General features: G+C 44.7%; 1 protein-coding gene across 1 annotated transcript in view; it reads left to right on the top strand.

Moving 5' to 3' along the window:
- Positions 1 to 12,245, top strand: part of LOC147692528 (uncharacterized) — a 244,320-nt gene extending 232,075 nt beyond the window's left edge. The window contains exons 15-16 of the mRNA XM_086936800.1: positions 6,145 to 6,285; positions 12,059 to 12,245. Of these exons, the coding sequence (XP_086792926.1) occupies positions 6,145 to 6,285 (141 nt within the window). The 3' untranslated portion in view covers positions 12,059 to 12,245. The remainder of the gene's footprint in view (positions 1 to 6,144; positions 6,286 to 12,058) is intronic.
- The last annotated feature ends 8,797 nt before the right edge of the window (positions 12,246 to 21,042 follow it).

Genomic DNA, 21,042 nt, shown 5'->3' with positions numbered 1-21,042 from the left:
TGTGGGATACGGTCGCGGAGCTGCTGCCAGAATGCCCCATGGAGGTGCAGGCAAAACTCGGCAAAGCTGTAGCTGAGGGCCGAGATGCAGCTAGATATTCTATTCGATGTGGTCTTGATACGACCGACTCGCTAGGCAGAGCGATGTCCACGACGGTGGCGATTCGTCACCACGCCTGGTTGAGATCCGCCAACTTCTCGGCAGATGTCCAGAATACTTTGATGGACATGCCGTTCGATGGCTGTCATCTGTTTGGTGACAAGGCGGACCACGCGCTGGAACGCTTCAAGGACTCCAGGGTCACGGCAAAGTCCTTGGGTCTCTCGACCCAGCGCCAGCAAACGGGTTCGTTTCGCTCCTTTCGTGGCCACGGAAGGGGCGCCCCCACACGTGCTGCCAGCCACGCACCGCAACAATCACTTCAACGCGGTGGCGGCCGTGGAAACCGCCGTGGAGGCGGTCGGGGTCAACGGCGGGGTCAGGCCACATCTCCCCCCGCAGCATCTGCCTCAAAATCCTCCTAGTCCGTGCTTTCAGGCCCATGTGACGCCAGTGGGTGGCAGGGTTCGCCATCACCACGCCCGCTGGCGCACGATCACATCGGACAGGTGGGTGCTGCAAATCGTCCGAAGGGGCTACTCCCTCCCCTTCGAGACCACTCCTCCAGCCATGCCACCGCAGAACCACCGTGTGTCGGGGGACCACTTGCAACTTCTGCAGGAGGAAGTTACGGCCCTCTTGGCCAAGGGGGCCATCGAGCGCGTTCCTGGGCCAGAAGTAGGACGTGGTTGCTATTCCCACTACTTTCTGGTACCCAAAAAGGACAAAGGGGGCCTACGTCCTATCTTGGACCTAAGGAACGTCAACGGCTTCCTCCGGAAGGAGAAGTTCAAGATGTTGACTTTGGCTCAGGTCTTGGCTGCCCTAGACCTGCAAGACTGGATGGTAGCGTTGGACTTGCAGGATGCGTATTTTCACATCCCCGTCCTGCCGGCCCACCGGCGTTACCTGCGGTTCACGGTAGGCCAGGAGCACTTTCAGTTTATCGTGCTCCCCTTCGGCCTTACAAGCGCCCCACGGGTGTTCACAAAGGTGTTGGCGGTGGTCGCAGCCCATCTGCGCAGGTTAGGGGTTTCAGTCTTCCCCTACCTAGACGACTGGTTGTTGAAGGCGGGCTCGCCCCAGACAGTCGTCCACCACCTCCAGATGACGGCAGACCTCTTGCACGGCCTGGGGTTCTCCATCAATGTGCCGAAATCACACCTGTGTCCCTCTCAAAAGCTCCTTTTCATCGGAGCGGTTCTGGACTCGGCGCAGTTTCGGGTTTATCCTCCGGAACGGCGGATCCGGGATATTCAGGCGTTGATTCCCATCTTTCAGCCGCTATCCCGGGTTTCGGTCAGGTTGACACTGCGGCTGCTGGGGCTGATGGCTTCCTGCATCCTTCTGGTGCATCACGCCCGGTGGCGGATGCGGGCTCTGCAGTGGGACCTGAAGTTTCAGTGGGCCCAGCATCAGGGCAACTTGTCCGACCACGTCTTGATCTCGGAGGGCACTGCGAGACAACTGCAGTGGTGGCTTACGGACCGCGATTGGGTCAGGGGCAAGTCCCTCTCCCTTCCCCAACCGGAGCACGTTGTCGTGACGGACGCGTCCCTCCAGGGCTGGGGAGGCCACTTGGGAGAGGCGGAGATCAGAGGCATCTGGTCTCCGGCGGAGTCCCGGCTCCATATAAACCTGTTGGAGCTGCGGGCGATTCGTCTAGCACTGAAGGCATTCCTCCCCTTTGTCAACGGGAGTGTAGTGCAGGTGTTCACGGACAACACCACCGCCATGTGGTACTGCAACAAACAAGGCGGGGTGGGGTCGTGGACCCTTTGCCAGGAGGCTCTGCGCCTCTGGCAGTGGCTGGAACGTCAGGGCGTGACTCTGACGGTTCAACACCTGGCAGGTTCTCTGAACGCCAGGGCGGACGAACTCAGCCGTCGGTGCTCGATGGATCACGAATGGCGTCTGAACTCGGACGTGGCGCAAGGCCTCTTTCGGCAATGGGGAGAGCCTTGGTTAGATCTATTCGCCACAGAAGAGAACGCGCAATGTCATCAGTTCTGTGCGTTGGAGTTTCCAAGACGGCACTCGCACGGCGACGCCTTTCGGCGCGAGTGGAGTTGCGGTCTGTTATACGCCTTTCCGCCTATACCACTTCTGCCCAGAGTGCTGAAGAAGATCAGGCGCGACCGGGCCCAAGTTATTCTTGTGGCTCCAGACTGGGCTCGAAGGTACTGGTATCCCGAGCTACTCAGCATGTCAGTCGGTCCCCCGATCCACCTGCCCCTTCAGGAGGACCTTCTGTCGCAGCAACAGGGGACGGTCCTCCACCCGAACCTGTCCAGTCTCCACCTCCATGCTTGGAGATTGAGCGGCGGCAGTTGAGGCCATTTGACTTGCCTCCTGAAGTCTGTAATGTAATTCTGGCAGCCAGGCGTCCCTCCACGAAATCGGTATACGCCTGTCGGTGGAACAAGTTTGTGGCATGGTGCACAGCAAAGGCTGTGGATCCTCTTTCTGCCCCTCTCTCCGAGGTTCTTCTGTTCCTTCTCTCTCTTGCCCAGCAGGGCTCTGCTCTGGGCACTATCAAGGGCTACCTTTCTGCCCTTTCAGCCTTTCTTAGGCTTCCTGATCAGCCTTCTTTGTTCAAGTCCCCAATTGTAACGAGATTCTTGAAGGGCATCACACACATGTATCTACCTGTTCCGTTTGTGATGCCTCAGTGGGACTTGAACCTGGTTCTAACCTTTTTGATGTGTGCTCCCTTTGAGCCCCTTCATTCTTGCCCTCTCCGTCTCCTGACTTTAAAGACGGCTTTCCTGGTTGCCATCACCTCTGCCAGGAGGGTGAGTGAGCTCCAGGCTCTTTCTGTCAAACCTCCTTTCTTGTCCATCCATCCTGACAAGGTGGTTCTGAGGACTAGACCTTCTTTCCTTCCCAAAGTAGTTTCTGCTTTCCATATCGGGCAGTCCATCACCCTCCCTTCCTTCTTCCCGCCTCCGCATCCTTCAAAGGATGAAGAGCGGCTCCACCGTCTGGACCCAAAACGTGCGCTTTCATTTTACATGGATCTCACACACCAGTTCCGGGTGGATGACCAACTGTTTGTTGGCTACATGGGTGCGAAGAAGGGACGGGCGGTACACAAACGGACCATCTCTCGGTGGGTCGTTCTCTGCATCAAAGCGTGCTACTCTTTGGCTCGGAAGGAGCCTCCTGTTGGGCTGAGGGCCCATTCCACTCGGGCCACGGCGGCTACTACTGCCCTGGGCCGGGGAGTCCCCTTGCAGGACATTTGCCAAGCGGCTACGTGGGCCTCGCTGCACACATTTGCGAGGCACTACTGCCTGGACAGTCAAGTCCGGAGGGATGGCTTCTTTGGCCGTTCTGTCCTCCAGGACTTTCTGGTGTAAGAATGTATTGGTTCGCAGACCCACCACCGGGGTTGGTATTGCTGGGGTATCTATTCTAAAGTAAGGAATCTAACACTAACGTGTTTCTTTCAGATGAACAAGTTACTTACCTTCGGTAACGATATATCTGTAAGAAACATTAGTTAGTGTTAGATTCCTTACCGAACCCACCCATCCTCCCCGTTCTGCGAACTGATACCTAGGGTTAAGGACATCCCTTTCAGGGCCCTAGTTTCAAATGGCACCAGTGTTGGTTCTCTCATGGCTCTGCGTCTTCTGGCGCGGAAAAGCTGTGTACAAAGAACTGACGTCAGCGCGCGGAGGCGGCGTCTATATACTCCAGCGACGTCATCACGGCGCACGGCGCCAACGACGGACGCGGAGCCGCAGGAGACGCCTGCAGACGACGCCTACCGACGCGCAAGGGTACTGCTACGCAAAAGTTTCCGGATCCAGACTGACACCTGGGGATATTCTAAGGTAAGGAATCTAACACTAACTAATGTTTCTTACAGATATATCGTTATCGAAGGTAAGTAACTTGTTCTCCTGGTTGTGATGTCATCAGTGGGCTCGAAATGCGACTTCCCGTTCTTGCAATCTCGCAGTTAGCGAGATCGCAATTTGCGATATCGCTATTTGCGAGATCGCAATTTCGGCATAGGAAATAGCCGATTCTGCGATTATTTTGCGATTGTGGCAAGATCGCAATCACCAATTGCGATCTATTGCGATTCGCTTTTTTTCCTCGCATTTGTACATGAATTCCATTCTGCGATTCTCAAATTGCGATTCGCAAATTTTCGCTATTTGCTAATCGCAGAATGGTAGCTTCATGAATCTGGCTGATAGTGCTTTTGGGTGTTGGATAGTGAATTATTTAATTTACTATTCCAACTCCAGTCCCCGTGGATAGTAGGGAAGGTGTTGGATAGTAAATTAAATCTATTCCCTATCCTAGAGCGCCCCCCAGCGCAATGCGTTGTAATGGTTTGCGTTGCAAAAGTTGCGTCGTAAAGGCACTGCGTGGTAAAAGTTGCGTTGTAAAGGTTGTTCACCGTCCCTATGCCCCAAGGAGAGTCCAGCGTAGTCAACCTAGCTCTCTTTAACAATAAAAGAAACAAACATTGGACCAATTGATACAAACAGGGCAAGTCCGAAGGAACCCTTTAGAAGTGAAAATAGATAAACAGAACCTTAAGAGAATGCCAACTTTTATAATGGGATTACATTAATAATACACAAAGATCTAACAAGGACATGAGTGCAGCAAGTCTATAGGATTTAATTATTAATGGTTAGAGGCCATTACACATCACTCATGGATATGCACACAGATTTGGTGAACTGTACAGCTCTTTTTGTGACAAAACGAAATAAGTTTCGACTTGTTTTAGGCAAAAGTTTGGTACTTGTTGGCTGTACCTTTCATTATGTGCTTTGAATATCTATCTAAGTTTTAATGTGCTCTGGTCCGTTGATGGAGCTTACAACTAACAATTGGTTGTGTCAGAAAACTTAAGTCATCATTTTTAGACAGTTAAAAAAGGAGATATTGTTATTGTAAAAAGTCCAAATAATCCCAAAACAAATATCTGTAAGAGTGTATTTGGTCTGGAAGGAGACAAATTGTGCCTCACTGGTCCTTCAGATCTTTTGAAAAGGCACAGCTATGTAACCAAAATACTTATCTGGTTAGAAGGTGAAAATATTATGAATTCCCTAGATTCTCGTGCTTAGGGCCCAGTTCTGTATGCACTAATAAAGAGGCGCATTCTTTCTTCTAAAGATCTCAGCTCTCGCTCAGTTTGGGTGTGTACAGGAAAGTCCTAATGGCCGTGTACTTCAAGATGGTTGAGTGATAGGCAAATATTCTGTTAATTTAGCAGTAGTTCTATTAATTGACAATAAAGTATTTTTTTATTACTGGAAGGTAGTATGTAATTTAGCAAAGATGTAGCATAAATATTATAAGCAGTGCACATGCAAAGTTTGCTGATAAATTCATACCTCTCGTTGGAACCTAACTGTGCATGTGACCATTCTCTGTGCGGACCCAGATCTCAGTTCAAGACTGCCAACACCAGTAGTCGTCTTGGAAAACACTACTTTGGAAGCTCAGCAGTCTAAAACTTTCAAGGTGTTATAGGTTACTCACTCAGCTTAAGAAATTCTTAGCAATTCCCAATAGTGTACACATTTTTGAAAGCCAGCTTAAAAATGTCATGAACATTAGATATACAGTGTTTTACAAAAGTATAGTCTAACCACTTTCAGAAGTATGAATATAGCATGCCCTGTCCATCCAAAACAATCCTCTGGGTAATAAATATATTTTCTGAACTGGTACCTCACATTCAGAAAGGGATGCTAAATTAGACAAGCAGCATTGTTTCCCCATACGTTTGTAGCATATAGTGAGGATGCCTGAGACCTATTTTGTGAAATCCTCAAACTTTATACTGAGATTTGTGATGAACCTTTATACGATGAAACCTCTTTTCGTATGAAATTTACATTGTTCAAATATATGTTTTCCGTACAACTGTACTTTGATACATTCTCACATGCCTTAATTGAAATCCTCCATTAATCAGGAAACTATAGGAATGGTCTGTTAACGTACTAGTAGAAAATATATGCTCTTTATCTAAGAATAGTATTTTGTTTTTCCATTTTTCAGTTATCTAACGATGACCAAGCAAAATCCGAGAATAAGAAGGGTAAAAGACAAATAATAACCATCATCATATACCTTAGGTCAATCCACCCAGTTTCTGAAAATGGAAATGATGGAGCAGGCACTGCTCCTACACATGCGTAGGTGAGTAGCATCATGGTGTGAAAATGTCAAGGTTAATAAGGACATCAATCTTAGGGGTGTAAAGTTTGTCATGGGATGATGAGCTTTAGGTTAATTCTTCATCTTATTTTGTATAACTAGAAATAAACTAAATGAGCTTTCAGATATGTTTTAGGCAGTTCTTAGAAAAAAGTGCAAGGCCCAAAGGTTTCCTTAGTAGCCCACTGATGGTTATACCAAATGCCAGAAATAATAAATAGCAAGGCTGTCTAGTCTTGATTCCAACTTAGGCCTATGTCTTCCACCACACTATATTTCCGTCCTCTTAACCTCACTCTCGCAGGGTTTTTTAATCCCTGCTTATTGCATAGAGGGCTGTTTCTTATCTTCTTCTTCCTCCACCTATCTCTCTTTTCTGTCTTTCTTTGCCTTACTATAGATAGTCAAATGTGAAAAATAAGTCACAAATTCTATTAAAAAAAGTGTGCCATTGGCCACAGCCTGTCTCCACCTGTACAAATTAAGCAGTTGTTTTAGGGTTTCTACTACTTGACAACACTTGTCATATCTTGCATTACATTCCTCTATTATTATAAGACAACTCAATTACCTTATCAAGTCAATAGAAATGCTCTCTCAGCAGTTCCCTCCCGTCTGTTCTCCTAGATTGATGCACAGGATCTCTTTCATAAATACAGTTGAATTACAACTACTGGTTGAATGTGGTTACTATTAATATTGATTTGAAACTCCTGTGAGAAAGTCAGGGCAATAAAAGGGCACGCTTTTCAAAAAATTCACTCAAGGCACTGGATCTTCCCAGGCTTTCCAGCTGGCAAACAAGCCTGACACCAACTAGTCGTGCTACATGCTTTGCCTCCGCTCAGCTCCCTTCATTGCTAAATGCATCAGATGGCTTGGCACCTTCATGTGAAAGAAGAAAGGCAACTGAAAGAGACTATGTTGAGATTTTGGTGGGTGTGTGTATATATATATATATATATATATATATATATATATATATATATATATATATATATATATATATATATATGTATATATACACATACACACTTAAGGAATGAAGGATCACAAGAAAACAACAGCCAGCCAGGTATATATACATATATATACATACATATAGATAGTTAGATAGATAGATAGATAGATAGATAGATAGATAGATAGATAGATAGATAGATAGATAGATAGATAGATAGATAGATAGATAGATAGATAGATAGATAGATAGATAGATAGATAGAGATAGACATATGTTAGGTTTTGGGTGATGCGCAAATTATGACTTTAAGTTAGAACTGTAAATGTAGAATTTCGAAGATTTGTGTAGTTTATTTTGGCTTTGTATACAAATAATTAATAGGTCTTTATAACTATAACTTATCTTCAAACTTTGGTTTATTAATTGAATTTCAATTTTTATAGATATTTACAAACAAGTTTAGAAAGATTTACTACAGTTTTTTTCCATTATTGTGCTGATGTTTGCTCTCTTGTTTGGATTCCCATGAAGCCTTCTATATTTTCTTGGTTTTTTTGCACCGTTCCTGTTGTCTCCTCAGCCTTTGTGTCCGTGACCTCTGTACCCCCTGTGCACCTTTGGCCGCTTGTGCTATCAGGCTTCCTTGTGTCGTAAGGTTGAACACCTTTAAAATGTTTGATTTTACTCCTGCCGCTTATTACTGAACTGATGTATCACTCTCACTTTCAGCTTGCTCTGGATGGCCACTATTCCGGATCATTGGCTGTCTTTTTGATTCTGCCAGAGGCTGCCCCCCTTGCATCTTTTCTTGTATATTATTTCTTAGGTGATCAAATTTTCTGCCGGTTGTGAGGATTTGGCCTCTTTCATAGTCCACTTTGTCTCAATAGAATGTGCGTTGGTTTTTTAGCCTTGATCTCCTATTCTGCTTTCTCCAGCCGGATATTCAATTTATTAATATCATTCTCCAATTATTCTTTGATACACTTTCTTTCGAAATATTGGTGAATTTTTCAAGCTCTGCTGATAATCTTTCACAGTCTTTCCTTGCATATTTTACAAGGATTTTGAGCATTGTTGTCCTGCGGTCATGATTGTTTGTCACCCACTCCTCAATCATCTCAGGATCTGGGTTGTTGAACATGGGTGTAATAAAGATTCTTAATTTTGTCTGGACTCTGCCACAGTCCATATACTTCTGCAAAGTGGTAGCCTTCCACTACTTCAATTGTCCTTGTTTAGATGCCCTCCATAAGTTATTCCACAATAATATTTTTATTTGGTGTCTCATCCTGCGTTGCATCGCCATTGTTATCATTGGTATTAGTCCTGTCACTGGGTTGAACAAATAGTTTCTCTGCAGCTTCCTGTCTTTTTGTATCCCTAGCTGCAGCCATCGTAATGTGTTGCCTTTCTGGATTCTGGGTTATCCAGCAATCCTATGAAATTAATGAGAAAACATGCTATTGCTGACCAACCTGTAGTCTTGCTTTCATGGCTGTCGTCCAGACCAGATGACAATTGAACTGATACCAGTGTATAAAGATGTTGATGGGTGTGATTTATTTTATGCCACAGATGATATGATTTTTTTTTTTGATGATATGATGCCATGTTGATCACATTGGATAATCACTATGTTAAAATGGGCGAACATGTTACATTGACCCAGCGTCAACAGGAGAGTCCTTCATTTATGTTAAGTGACTATGAATCATACGGGTGTATTAAAAGTATGTGATAGTGAACGTAACCTGACCCATGATCAAGGAGTCAATTGCTCCGAAACTCTTTGGGCTGTTTTGCTGCCTATTTGTGTGAATAACCCTGCTATATTCGCACCAGAGTGATGACCCGTCTTCCCTTTTTCAGCATATGGAATGAGAGATATTGGGAAACTGGATTTGTGGATTATATGGGGCCTGCTACCCCACTGCACAATCGCCGCACTAAAGAGGCTTGGGGAACCAGCAACATCTTTGTTTGTGTGTTGTCTGTGTGTGTGTGTGTGTGTGTGTATATATATATATGTATATACTCTCTCGAAATTGGACCTTCCTCCTTACTAAAAGGATTTAATATGGCGAATGTATGGAGGGAAGCAGAGCCTACTACAGGTTTTAACAATGAACTTGCTGCTCTTTGGACTACAAAAACCAGCATGCGCTGGGAGTAACGTAAGGAGCCACACCCACTTAGGGCGTTGCCTCATTCAAACAAATAAAAGGTGAATGAAGCGAACAGCAAGTCTTTCTAATTCCCTCTGCCAAAGTCCAGGAAGAAGGGGCGTTACCCGCCTCGAAACGGGTCGACTGCTGCAAGATATGCTTGGAGGGTGCAATTGTGAGTGACAGAGAGGCAAGCACACGCGAGTGGAGATGAGTGCTGTGTGCCTTTTTGAGCGCAAGGGCTCTTTTGGTGGACAATATATATATATATATATACTACTATGGTATAGCAAAGTTAGGAGGTACTGAGGTAAATGTAGGCTTTTATATATATTATACCTGAGGATTGGATTGTAGCGCAAACAAACTCGGCATGGAATGGCGACTCATGCAGTGTCCAGAGAGCAATGTAGACTAGAAATGATAAAAGATGGGATCGTTAATTTCCTTTGGGATTGTTAATTTCCTTGGGATTGTTAATTTCCCTGGGATTGTTAATTTCCTTGTTGACCTACATAGTAATACCAGTGCCAATGTAAGGTATTCTAAGGATCTGGGCGTAACTAGTAATTTTGATACCAGAAAGGGTGTGTGCTAAGGCTGCATTCTAGCCCCCTTTCTTTTTAACTTTTATATCAATGATCTTGACAGCGACCTGCAGAATATCCAAGCCTACTGCCCAAGAGTCGGAAGGCGGGGTATTCCTGTTCTTTTATATGCAGATGATGCAGTTTTAATTTCTAGAACTGAGAGGGGACTCCAAAATCTACTCAATGCTTTTAAATTGTTTATGTCAGACAGAGATTTACTGGTCAATAATTCCAAATCATATATAATGCAAGTTGGCCAACAGCCAAGTAGAAACTTCCTGTTCAAGCTAGATGATGTAGTGATCCCTGTATCGAAATCATTCTCGTACCTTGGGGTTATTTTCGATATCAAACTTAGTTGGGGTCTACATCTTGTCAAGAAGAAAGGCGAATTGGCCAGGGTGAATGCCTCTATTTTTAGTTTTGCAGCAAAGCTTGGGAAAAAACCTACCAGTGCCATGATGAAACTTTACAATGCGAAATCAGTGGCAACTGCTGTTTATGGAAGTGAACTGTGGGGTTATGCTGTGGGGGAGCAGTTACAGACTGCTGAAAACTCTTTCATGAAGCGCCTCTTGTGTGTCCCAGCTGGTACCTCTAATTTTTCTGTACATGAAGAGCTGGGGGCCCATTATTTAAGCGATATTTTCTCCTTACGCCCGCTGATATGCTGGCTTAATTGCTGGTTAAATGAGGACATCCCACTGACTCATTTGATCATGAAAGACTTTTTGTCCCAGGACAACGCAATGGGCACCCCATGGTTAAAAAACTTGAAATCTAGCTTTTCCAGGCTTGGTCGCTTGGACCTGTTTGAACACCCGAGTAGGATTAAAAAAAGGGACGTGGAGGTAATTAAAAGGACCTTCCTTATGGATAGAAGTATGCAAAGGGAAGGTGTGGAGCTTCTCAAACCAACTGTTAGAAAATCTGTCATGCTTAATACATGTGAATCAATGGAGCCATATTTGACTGGTTCATTGACTTCGCATGAGAAGTTTTTGCTAACAAGGTTTCGGCTAAACCTCTACCACCATTTGCTGATTAGACCAAAAAGTGACATTTTTAATAAATTTGCTGCACCCTGTGGCTGCGATGGAAAGTCTCCACAGGATATGCGGCATTTTATATTTTTATGTAGGTTTTATGATTATCCACGCAAACGCTACCTGATTGTTCTTTTAAAACAACTTAATTTTAATCAAATCAGACCATCCCTTATGTACTTACAACTTTTGCATAAGGACAGTATTCTTCAAGTGACTGAATTTTGAAAGCTATGTATAAGGATGAGAAATTGTATGGATCAGTGAAGGTCTGTTGTGTTTATTTATTTCTCTCCTGAATTTAACTCTTGTATGTAATTTAATGATCCATGTATTTTTTGCACTTTATTGTATACTCATATATCTAATGTATTTTTAAACTGCATTGTTGCACATGTACTTTTATGGTTTGAATCAAAACTGAAATAAAGTCTCTATAAAAAAATGAAAAAAATATCATTAAACAGACTGCTAAAACCACAAACGCACAGTCTTGGGGAAGTTAGCAGACACTTTTTTTGTTATTTGACTTGGTGTGCAAGATCTTCATTGCTTACAAATATTATCTGTAGTTCAACTATTCATGTCTTAGATTTGTGGCTTCATTTCTGTAAAGTGTTAAAAGCTCCTATGTGTACCCAGTTTCCATAATTTGTAAGCATCACTCTGGCATGACTGGCAAGATAATTCGGTTTCATAGGGTGTTGAGTTTACCAATTAATTATTAGCATAAATTATACTGACAAGATTTAAAGAAGCAAAAGTTCATCTGAAAGCAATCAAACCTCTGACCTAATAAAAAGAAATCACATTTTATTTTGGAGCATGTTTCAAATTATTTTTAGGCATGTAATAAAACATGTTAATGTGGTTTGACAGAGCTTTTCCTATGTTTCATCTCTATAATTACGTATATGAATCAATCAACATGTGCTTATGTTATACCAACCAAACAGATATTTATTTTTCTTGTTCTAAATTCTGCAGGTTTTCAAATTTGGCACAGCAGATGGTGTGGTAAAAACTGCCTTGAGTGCCAATAAGGAATTCAGAGGAAGAAAGATAATTTCCAAATCAACTAATTTTCCATTTTGAAAGAGTTTTTGTTATAAAGGATTCACTTGTCCTTTCATGCAGTATTTGTTCACAAAATAAACTTTACTTATCTTATTTGAACATGGTCTTTGCATCAATTATTTAATAAGTCTCTGAAAATATCCTCTTTGTGGAGGTTTGTAAAGCAATCTTATAACATATAAATCATGTCACTTTTGATTACTCTTTTTGTCAAAAGGTAGATTTATGAAAATATAGCACATAATGTATGACACACCTCTTTCTTTAGAGAAGAACTTGTGTCATTCTGGGAAAGAATAAAACCTCCAATAGGCAAGGAAGTTATCTCTGTGAAATTTGACTAAAAGGTGTCATCAACTGCCAATGCCATTAATGGCCAATACCATTAATAGTATATCTATGAAACATAACATCTGCAATCCTTGGCTTGGCCATTGGTACACCAAAAACTGAAACTTACGACCCATGTTTGCAGAGATCATGAAGGCAGCGGCTGGGACATTAAGTTAATAGGGTTCTGAGAGACCTGTTTTTAGCCTGCTGTTTTCACTTCGTGTCCTTAGTGTAGTGCCTGAGCAGAAAATAAGAGGATGTTAACGGCCAACTGTGGAAGAAGGCGTAAATCATGTGCTGTTATTTGTGATGTTGAGTGTGGTGTCCTGCCTACTACCCCAACCGTTTTAGTGAACAGATAACCATGTTTAGCTCTTTGGAAAATTTGCAATTGTGGATAATTGTTTATTATGGATCTTCCTCTCAGTTCTAAACATTAGAAATTCTTTCATGCAGTAAGAGTAAACCCACAGCATATTTAGGGGCATTTTCTCAAGGACTTGTCGCCAAGTTAGCAGCACTTTATCGCAGCCAAAGAAGCGATAAATATATCATCCCTTTCACAAGCTGGTGCTAACATCCGATATCACCAGTTTCCCTGCGATAGCAGCCGCAAAAAACATCGCCACAGATGACACCGGCAACTATGGCTGATGAGATGCAGAGGAGGGGTTCCCGTGGAAAAAGCTGCGACATGGCCACTTCACAACATTCTCAACAACCATCCAGATCAGCGATAAGATCACAAAACAGGCGATAAGGCACGTTAGCAGCAGGAATTTAACACCTGCTCTTACCTGGTGTAAAGTCGGAAGACAACCTGCACCATAAAAGGGAGCCCAGCCCAGAGCCACACCTGAAGAACAATAGATGCCACTACTACTAGCTACTGATCTGCAGCTCGGAGCCCCAAGAGGGCTACAACACCCACTGCCACCACCCCCAGGCCCGCCACCCCATCCCGGATTCCCCCACCCAAACCCCCAAGACTACCACAGAGGCAGCGCAGACAAAGACAGCGGACTTTCAGAAAACACACCAGCCTCACAGACGTAACACCAGAGGATGTCATTGCCCACTACAGGCTCAAAAGGACAACCATCCTCCGCATCCTGAACATCATTGCCCACAGGCTGACGGTACCAACACAGCGGACAACCAACATCCCACCTCAGACAAAGCTGCTGGCTGTGCTGCACTTGTTGGCCTCTGGTACCTTCCAACCAACAACTGCCAGAGTCGGACTAGTGTCACAGCCAGCCCTATCAAAGTTCATCACAACTGTCTTGGATGCCATCATCAGCTTGGTACCCCAGCACCTTCACTTCCCCCACACTGAGCAGGAACATCTGGAGTCCATTGAAGGCTACTATGCCATAGCTGGCTTCCCGCACGTGTTGGGGGCAGTTGCCTGTGCACATGTCCTACTGCCGACACTGCACACAATTACCGCAACAGAAAGCACATGCATTCCATCAATGTGCAGGCAACAGTGGACCACCGGGGACTCTTCACCAATGTCATCGTCCCCTACCCAGGCAGTGTGCATGATTCCTACATCTTCCAACAGTCCATCATCAACCAGCGTTTCCAGGATGGCACCTAAGGGAATGCACTGCTCGTTGGTACGCACCAAATGAACACACCACACAGCTCAACTCCACAATCATGCAACTCACAACTCTGGGGATGTACATGTTACAAACTAACATACAACATGCCAAACAACATGCCCACCTACCAGACACAACAGCTCAACTTACTGTGGTAACCTGGGCTAGCCATGTACATAAGCCTTCAACTGCATGGTACCTCAGCCACACAATAGCAGATTGTGGGGAGAGGTGAGAACCAGGCATGTGCGTAGGAGGTAAGTGACCCATGAATGAGAATGTACACAATGTCAAGTGTGGCGTGGATGTGCTGGACAGACTGCAGTATGCAGACCACAGACATATCTGTGTCGATATACACTGCTGGTGTTTGGAGTGTAGTGGACAGTGGACGCAACCATGTTACCTTAGCCAGTGGGGAAGATCATGGAAATGTAGCTTGTTAGGCCCCCCCCCCACCTGTAAGTGTGAGCAGAGTAGGCAGGCCCCGCGTACGCCATGCTAGTGTAGGAGTGTGAATAAAAGCACGTAGCTCTGGGCGTGGATCTCTTTCGGAATGGCCAATGAGTTTGCCAGGGCGGCGCCTCTCATCCTGCCATGAGTCCAACGCTGTGAGTGGTATTGCATGCACTCCTGTGCACCTGCTGCACCGCAGACCATTGGTCCCGAGACCCGTCTTGCCCGCCCATGTGCACCCAGGCCTCACTTCTCACCTGCCGAGACCGGCGTGTGTCAAAGAGGGCCCACCATATGCGGGTGCAAGCTGCAAGCTCTAAGTCCGAGGCCAGCGACCTTGGCAGCCTCCTCAGACCATCACGGCCTCTGCGACACAGGCCCCCAGCACTCCTTTCTCATTGACGTATTCCACCGCTGCCTCCGGCCTACACTGTGGTCTAGTAGGTCACACATTTGGAACTGAGTCTTGATTTCTTTATGGCAGAGTTCATATGTTAATGGGACGTTTGCTATCACTGTACTACCTTCGATGTGGTGCCACCAACTCAGTGCATAGCATTCCAAAGATACCTGTATGTGGTCCCTTGCTGACTACTGCCTTCAGCCTACACTGCGGTCAAGTGCGTCACACATTTGGAACTGAGTCTTGATTTATTAAGGAGAGGAGTAAGAAGAAGATGTGGTTCAGTCCAGAGGAAAAAAGGTTAGTTATAGAGGTGATTGAACACTACCAATAACTGCTCTGGTGCCACTAACTCTGTGCATCGCAAGCCAAAAACACACAGCTGTGGGCCCTTGCTGACTACTGCCTTCGGCCTACACTGCGGTCGAGTAGGTCACACATTTGGAACTAAGCCTTTATTTATTTATGGCAGAGTTTATATCATTGTACTGTCTCATCTTTGGCAAAAAAGCCACAGGACTTAATTATGAGGCCTTGCGACACCTTTAAGCCACTGTTGCGTCCCTTTATGCAATGCATCAGCGGCGTGCAAAATACACGATGATGAGCCCTATTTACAAAGTGGCACATCTAGGCAGATGGTCCTAGGATGCTTGTTTCCAGTCCAGAGAGGACCTGGCCTGGCAGTTCGGGCTGGACTATTTCCATTGGGGCGCAGGTTCAAGACTGATTTGTATATGGCTGGGTCGAAACTGGAATGGCATGGTGAGCAAAAAAACTATGGATTTAGACCAGATCTCTGTACTGGGGTGAATATATGACATAGTTCTGCATTCTGTCCATCAATTGATCTTTTTGCGTATATTAAATACGGCGCATTCATCCTGTCACCAGGAGGGCGCATTGAAACTGTTGCATCGCTCTCTTCACACAGGAATGCAACAGTTTTCATAAATGAGGCCCACCTATTTAGAACTTTTAACTTGTAAGGCAAGTAGGTCAATTCCGTTAACACAATGTGGCCGCTTATTTATTAGGAGTTGTCACAACTGCTGTGATAATCTTCATTCCACTCAGTATTTTTTTTGAGTCTTTAATTCATGAAGCCTGACACCTCTTAGACATTTCTCACTTCACATTTGTGTTTATCAAAAAACAAAACCTACATAAAAGAGGAGTGTGCAAAGACTGAAACTCTGGGCCTCATATATGAGGTTTTGAAGTAGAGCACCTCCGCAGGGAATCTTCCTGCACTGCCCTACGTCGAAACAAAAGGGCAGGAATGTGCCATATCTATGTGTTACAGAGCATTCCTGTCCTTTTCCCCAGTGCTGGCGCACAATGGGCTGCCGTGCATCAATGCAGGCACTCTTGCACTATGGTGCAAGGGTGCCTGCATTGGGGTGTTGATTGGTTTTGTGCAGGAAGGGACACCAATCAATTCAGGCGATTTCCTTTTTCTATGTGCACTGCAGAACGCAGCACACACAGAAAAAAGAATGCACTAGGAGAAATTAAAACATTTCTCCTCTTTGTGCCTCCCTAACGCCACCCCTGTGGTGGCATTAGATACTGATGCATTCCCAGGTTTACGATTTCTCATAAATCTTGGAATGTGTAAGGTACCATGGGTGTTGCATGGGAACACCGACATCAACACCCATGGAACGCCCCTTTCACACAGTTTTCTGCATGAAAGGGGCACATATTTATATGGTTATGAAAATCCACGTAAAGTGGCTTTAAGCGGCCTTATTAATATGCTGTGGCACATTCCGCCACCGGAACTTCGAAAAAGTGATGTTCTGGTGGCGCAAAAATGCCAGTAGGGCCTCATTTATGAGGCCCTCTGTCCTGCTAAAAGTGGCAAAGAAACATCACATAGAAGATAGGTACAACGTAGTGAATTAGGTCAGGCACAAGGAAAAGTGTAAATTGTGAAATGAAGATTGCCAGTAAACAATACAGACATTGCCACCCGGTCCCAGTCATCCCTAGGTCAGGATGTGCAAGGAGACACAGACTGATGGACACTGATACAACATTGCTACACACACAACTATGTTTATTGTAAAACAACTGGGTTACTGAATAATTCACTGAACCAAGAACTCTTCTACCAAAACAACTACCATTGTGGGGAAGATGCCCATTTAATATGATGCAAATGTATTTGATCAACACCTCCAGCATTTGCACTAGCATAAGTGCTGGAAGTAGGGGATGTAAAAATAGCCATGCCGGAGTTCAGAAAGTGAACGAGCATGAAAGATTATGTTAAATTTTGCTTTCATCTTTTAACATTTGTTGTGCTGTTCATATAGAGTGATCAAATGTCAGTCCAGTTCTCTGACAAAGTGCTAATTATTCTTTTTAAATGGAGACAGGTGCTAACTTGTATCCCCTAACTTGAAAATGGGAGGATTTTGTAAAGTGAGCTATATGATAATCTTGATGGTGTGAAAGGAAAGGCTGCATTAAGCAGCACACATAGAAGTTTCAAAACACCATGAATGATTGTTTATGTGCAGGATGGGAGACTTCCTGCACATAATCATTTCCCCCAATTCAGACACCCTTGCACTATGGTGCAAAGGTGCCTGCATTGGCGCTAGGCAGCAGAGCTCAGCCCCAGCGCTAGGGGGGAAGCAGGGGTGCGCTGCATTCTTGTGAATACGCCACATCCATGAGTTTCAGAACACAGAAGAGTGACGTTAGCAATGTTTGCAGAAAGCCAGGCTTCTCCATTCTGTTGTAAATATAACCCTATGGTCCTTATTCATGAGGCCTTACGCCACCGGTGCATAACTTTTTTGTAACGCTGCAGCATCGTAAATAATGCGCCATACTGCACCATATTTGCAAAGCTACACATCTAGGCAGATGTGTTACTTTGTAAACCCCTGAGCTACATTATACCTGCATCAGGTGTAATGTATTCATGGTGGGCTTTCCCCTGTAAAAAAGGCTCGTAGAAGTGGTACAGTCAACTCTATGAGATTTCACTGCGCCACTTCTACGAGTTCACTGCGTCAAATCCTTACGCCTGCTGCACAGCAGGTGTAAGAACTGATGCAGGCTCTTTTACATGGGACTTACCCATGTGTAATGACACATTGCTGGAGTTATGTCTGTTTTCAAACACACTCCAGCAATGCGTTATTACTTCATCACCAGATATGTCAGGATTCCTGACGTATCTGGTCAATCTTTGCAGCATGGAGCGTCGTACTGTAAATACGGTGCATCCTAGGTGTCGCAATGAAAAGTGTTGCATCGCTATTTTCAACCAACGATGCAACACTTTTCATAAATGAGGCTCTATATTTCTAAAATAACCTGTCATGAAAAATGTAGGTTGATAGCTGCACCAACAGAACCAGATACACATATTAGATCCACAAATTCACTGGATGGGGCTGAGGACTACAATATGACGTATGGGTACTATCACAACTGCAAATAAACAGTATACAAAAAGCCAATGACCATAGCCAATGGGAAATGACATGACCTGAGATCAAGAGCAAAACCCTCTGTGTCCCTATAGGACTAGAACGTGAAGGATACTGAGTTCACTCTTATCAGGGCTGATAGTAGATATCCTGGGGATATGTAGGCTCCAAACAGTTATGGTTGTGAAATCTTCTCTGCAAGTGGTTAACCACTGATAACACAGATGTTTTTTGAGTTTGTTCTGGTCATTTGAGCTACAAGATTCATGTGGCTCCTAGGCAGTCTCCATGCTGGTGTCAGTCAGCTGGTGTTGTCCTTTGTGCTCTTGACCAAGTGCCTGTCTCTACACTGGGCAATATAACATTCTCTCCTCACATTGCAGGCTGCTGCAATACGGATTCTCCAGAATCTAGGCAAAGTCCAGGGCTGAAGGGCTGTGGCCACAAGGAACGTCCTATTGCTAACAAATGTATATGTTGACTGGTACGCCTATCTGTTAATAAAACACAACTACTTACTGCATAGGGCCTGGAGTTATCCTACAATGGCCCTCTTGACTCACATGGGCATTGCTTGAGACCTGCGGAACTGGGTCCCTTCTTCCTTTCAGACCAACAAATGTATGTCTGATTCTAAACCTTCTGGCCCCTATCACATGCAAGGAATTCCACTGTGATCATTCCATCTATTAAATTAAACCTTTTTCTGGAACCCTTGATGCCCCATGTGCTTCTACTTGTCCGTCAACCAATAAGCCAACGACATACAGCTCGACACCCAAGTTGCTAGACTACATTTAGGGTCAGATTGGGACAAAAAAAAGGGCACGGGCACCACAATAAAAAGTGGCCACCCATTAGCAAATCAAATAGCTAAAAAAGTAGCCCACATTTGCAAATAGGGCAGTATTTCCCTTGTAAAGAGACACTGTCTAAGTGGTAATATCCAAAGAATCCAACAATAACAACTAGCGCAGTAGACCATAAAACAGACCCACAAACCTCCAAATAACTGGCCCACCAGGCCTGCTCCTCCATTCCAATCAAGAATCTGTTATTTTTACCTTCGATATCCTACCCCTTTCTTTAAGTTCAAAGTGTTTTACCCCTTTTTACCACAGGATAAGTCCTGGTACCACTCCTATGACAGGCCAGTTGTGCTTTTCCTTTGTCATGAGTGATGTAATATGTGAGGTCATACGAAGTCCATACCAGGGGCAGGAGTTATAGTTAGCTCAGATAACTATAACTGGTGAATCTCAGGGTTTTTCAAGTGTACACAGAATGGTTTAACTGACAGTTTTACCTGACAATAACGTCACTTTACCCTTTTTCAGTGAATTTGTGGTTTTTAAAATGTAAAATAACATATTGAAGCCATCCTTTTTTTTTTTTACTGTATTTGAGGTTTTATATAGCGTGAACATGACCCGTTAGGGTATCAGAGCGCTTTACAGGGATAAACACATTGCGTACAGTATAGGCATAGGCAAAATACAAGGATGGAGATGGAGTTAGGGAATTGACTACAGTAGGACAAAAGTTGGAGCTTTTTCAACTGTTTATAGACAGCCTTCAACTGTTTATAGACAGCCTTCAACACAAGTTTTCTGATTGCTACATTCCTTCAGTCGTGGCCGGCCCAGTTGGGTTGTAAACGGCTTGTTGTGTATAACAGTCAGATTCTTATTCACATTGTACCTGGATGTGCAAATCTTGACTACGCTTGGCCGGCCTACTGGGTTGTAGGCGCCTCAACCTTGTTCTTTGCAGTATATGCCGTCAATAAAACAATTTAATACTAAAAGTCAGAGCTTTATACAATAACCAGTACAGGACCAAAATCAGCGAGCGACATGTCATCAGTTAAACAAGGGGAAAAATTGATACATGAAGAGGGCCAGCAACACAGGAGATTGTGCACAATAAAAGAGTTATTGGAGGAATTTGCTCATTAAGAAGGTTTTTGCTAAGTTTTTGAAGCGCGACAAAGTAGGAATTCTGCTGGAGGGAGGTAGCGAGTTCCAGATTCTTGGCGCGGCCCCAGAGAACACTTGGTTATATGTTTTTACATTGAGGGAGCAGGGTGGCTGGAGCACACAGTCTCTGGCGGACCAGGAGTTTCTGGTTCACCCAGATAACAATTTTCTGGGCAAGATACTTTGAGGTGTTGATGTACAAGGCTTTGTGAGTGATGAAGGCCAGCTTGAGCTGGATCCTGCCTTTAAGATGAAGCCAGTTCAAGGCCTTCAGATGTGGTGAAATGTGGTCAATTTTTTTGAGCCAGATAAGAGTTTAGCTGCTGCGTTTAGGCAAGCTTTTAGCGGGCCGTCCAAATCTTTGGTAGGCCAGAAAGGCATGGTCGGACTGGCTGTAGTGGGCACCGGGCGTTTCCCCATTGGGCCGCTACGGTGAAGGGCGGTTTTTGGTCCCTGGAGGGCCGTTTTTGTTAGCGGGGGTTGGCAATAATCTGCCCCCTGTAACAAAATCAGCTGCAACCAGCGCAGGCAAACAGCAACCTCTCCCCCTTCCCTCCAGGGGGGCCGGCCGAGCAGTTTGCTAGGCCGGTTTCAGTTCCCAGTCCGGCCCTGCAGATAGGGTAGAGCAGCCGCATTCATTTCTGGAGATAACTAA

The sequence above is a fragment of the Lissotriton vulgaris genome, chromosome 9, assembly GCF_964263255.1.
Source record: "Lissotriton vulgaris chromosome 9, aLisVul1.2, whole genome shotgun sequence".
NCBI lineage: Eukaryota > Metazoa > Chordata > Amphibia > Caudata > Salamandridae > Lissotriton > Lissotriton vulgaris.
This window is presented reverse-complemented; position numbering and strand designations above follow the sequence as displayed.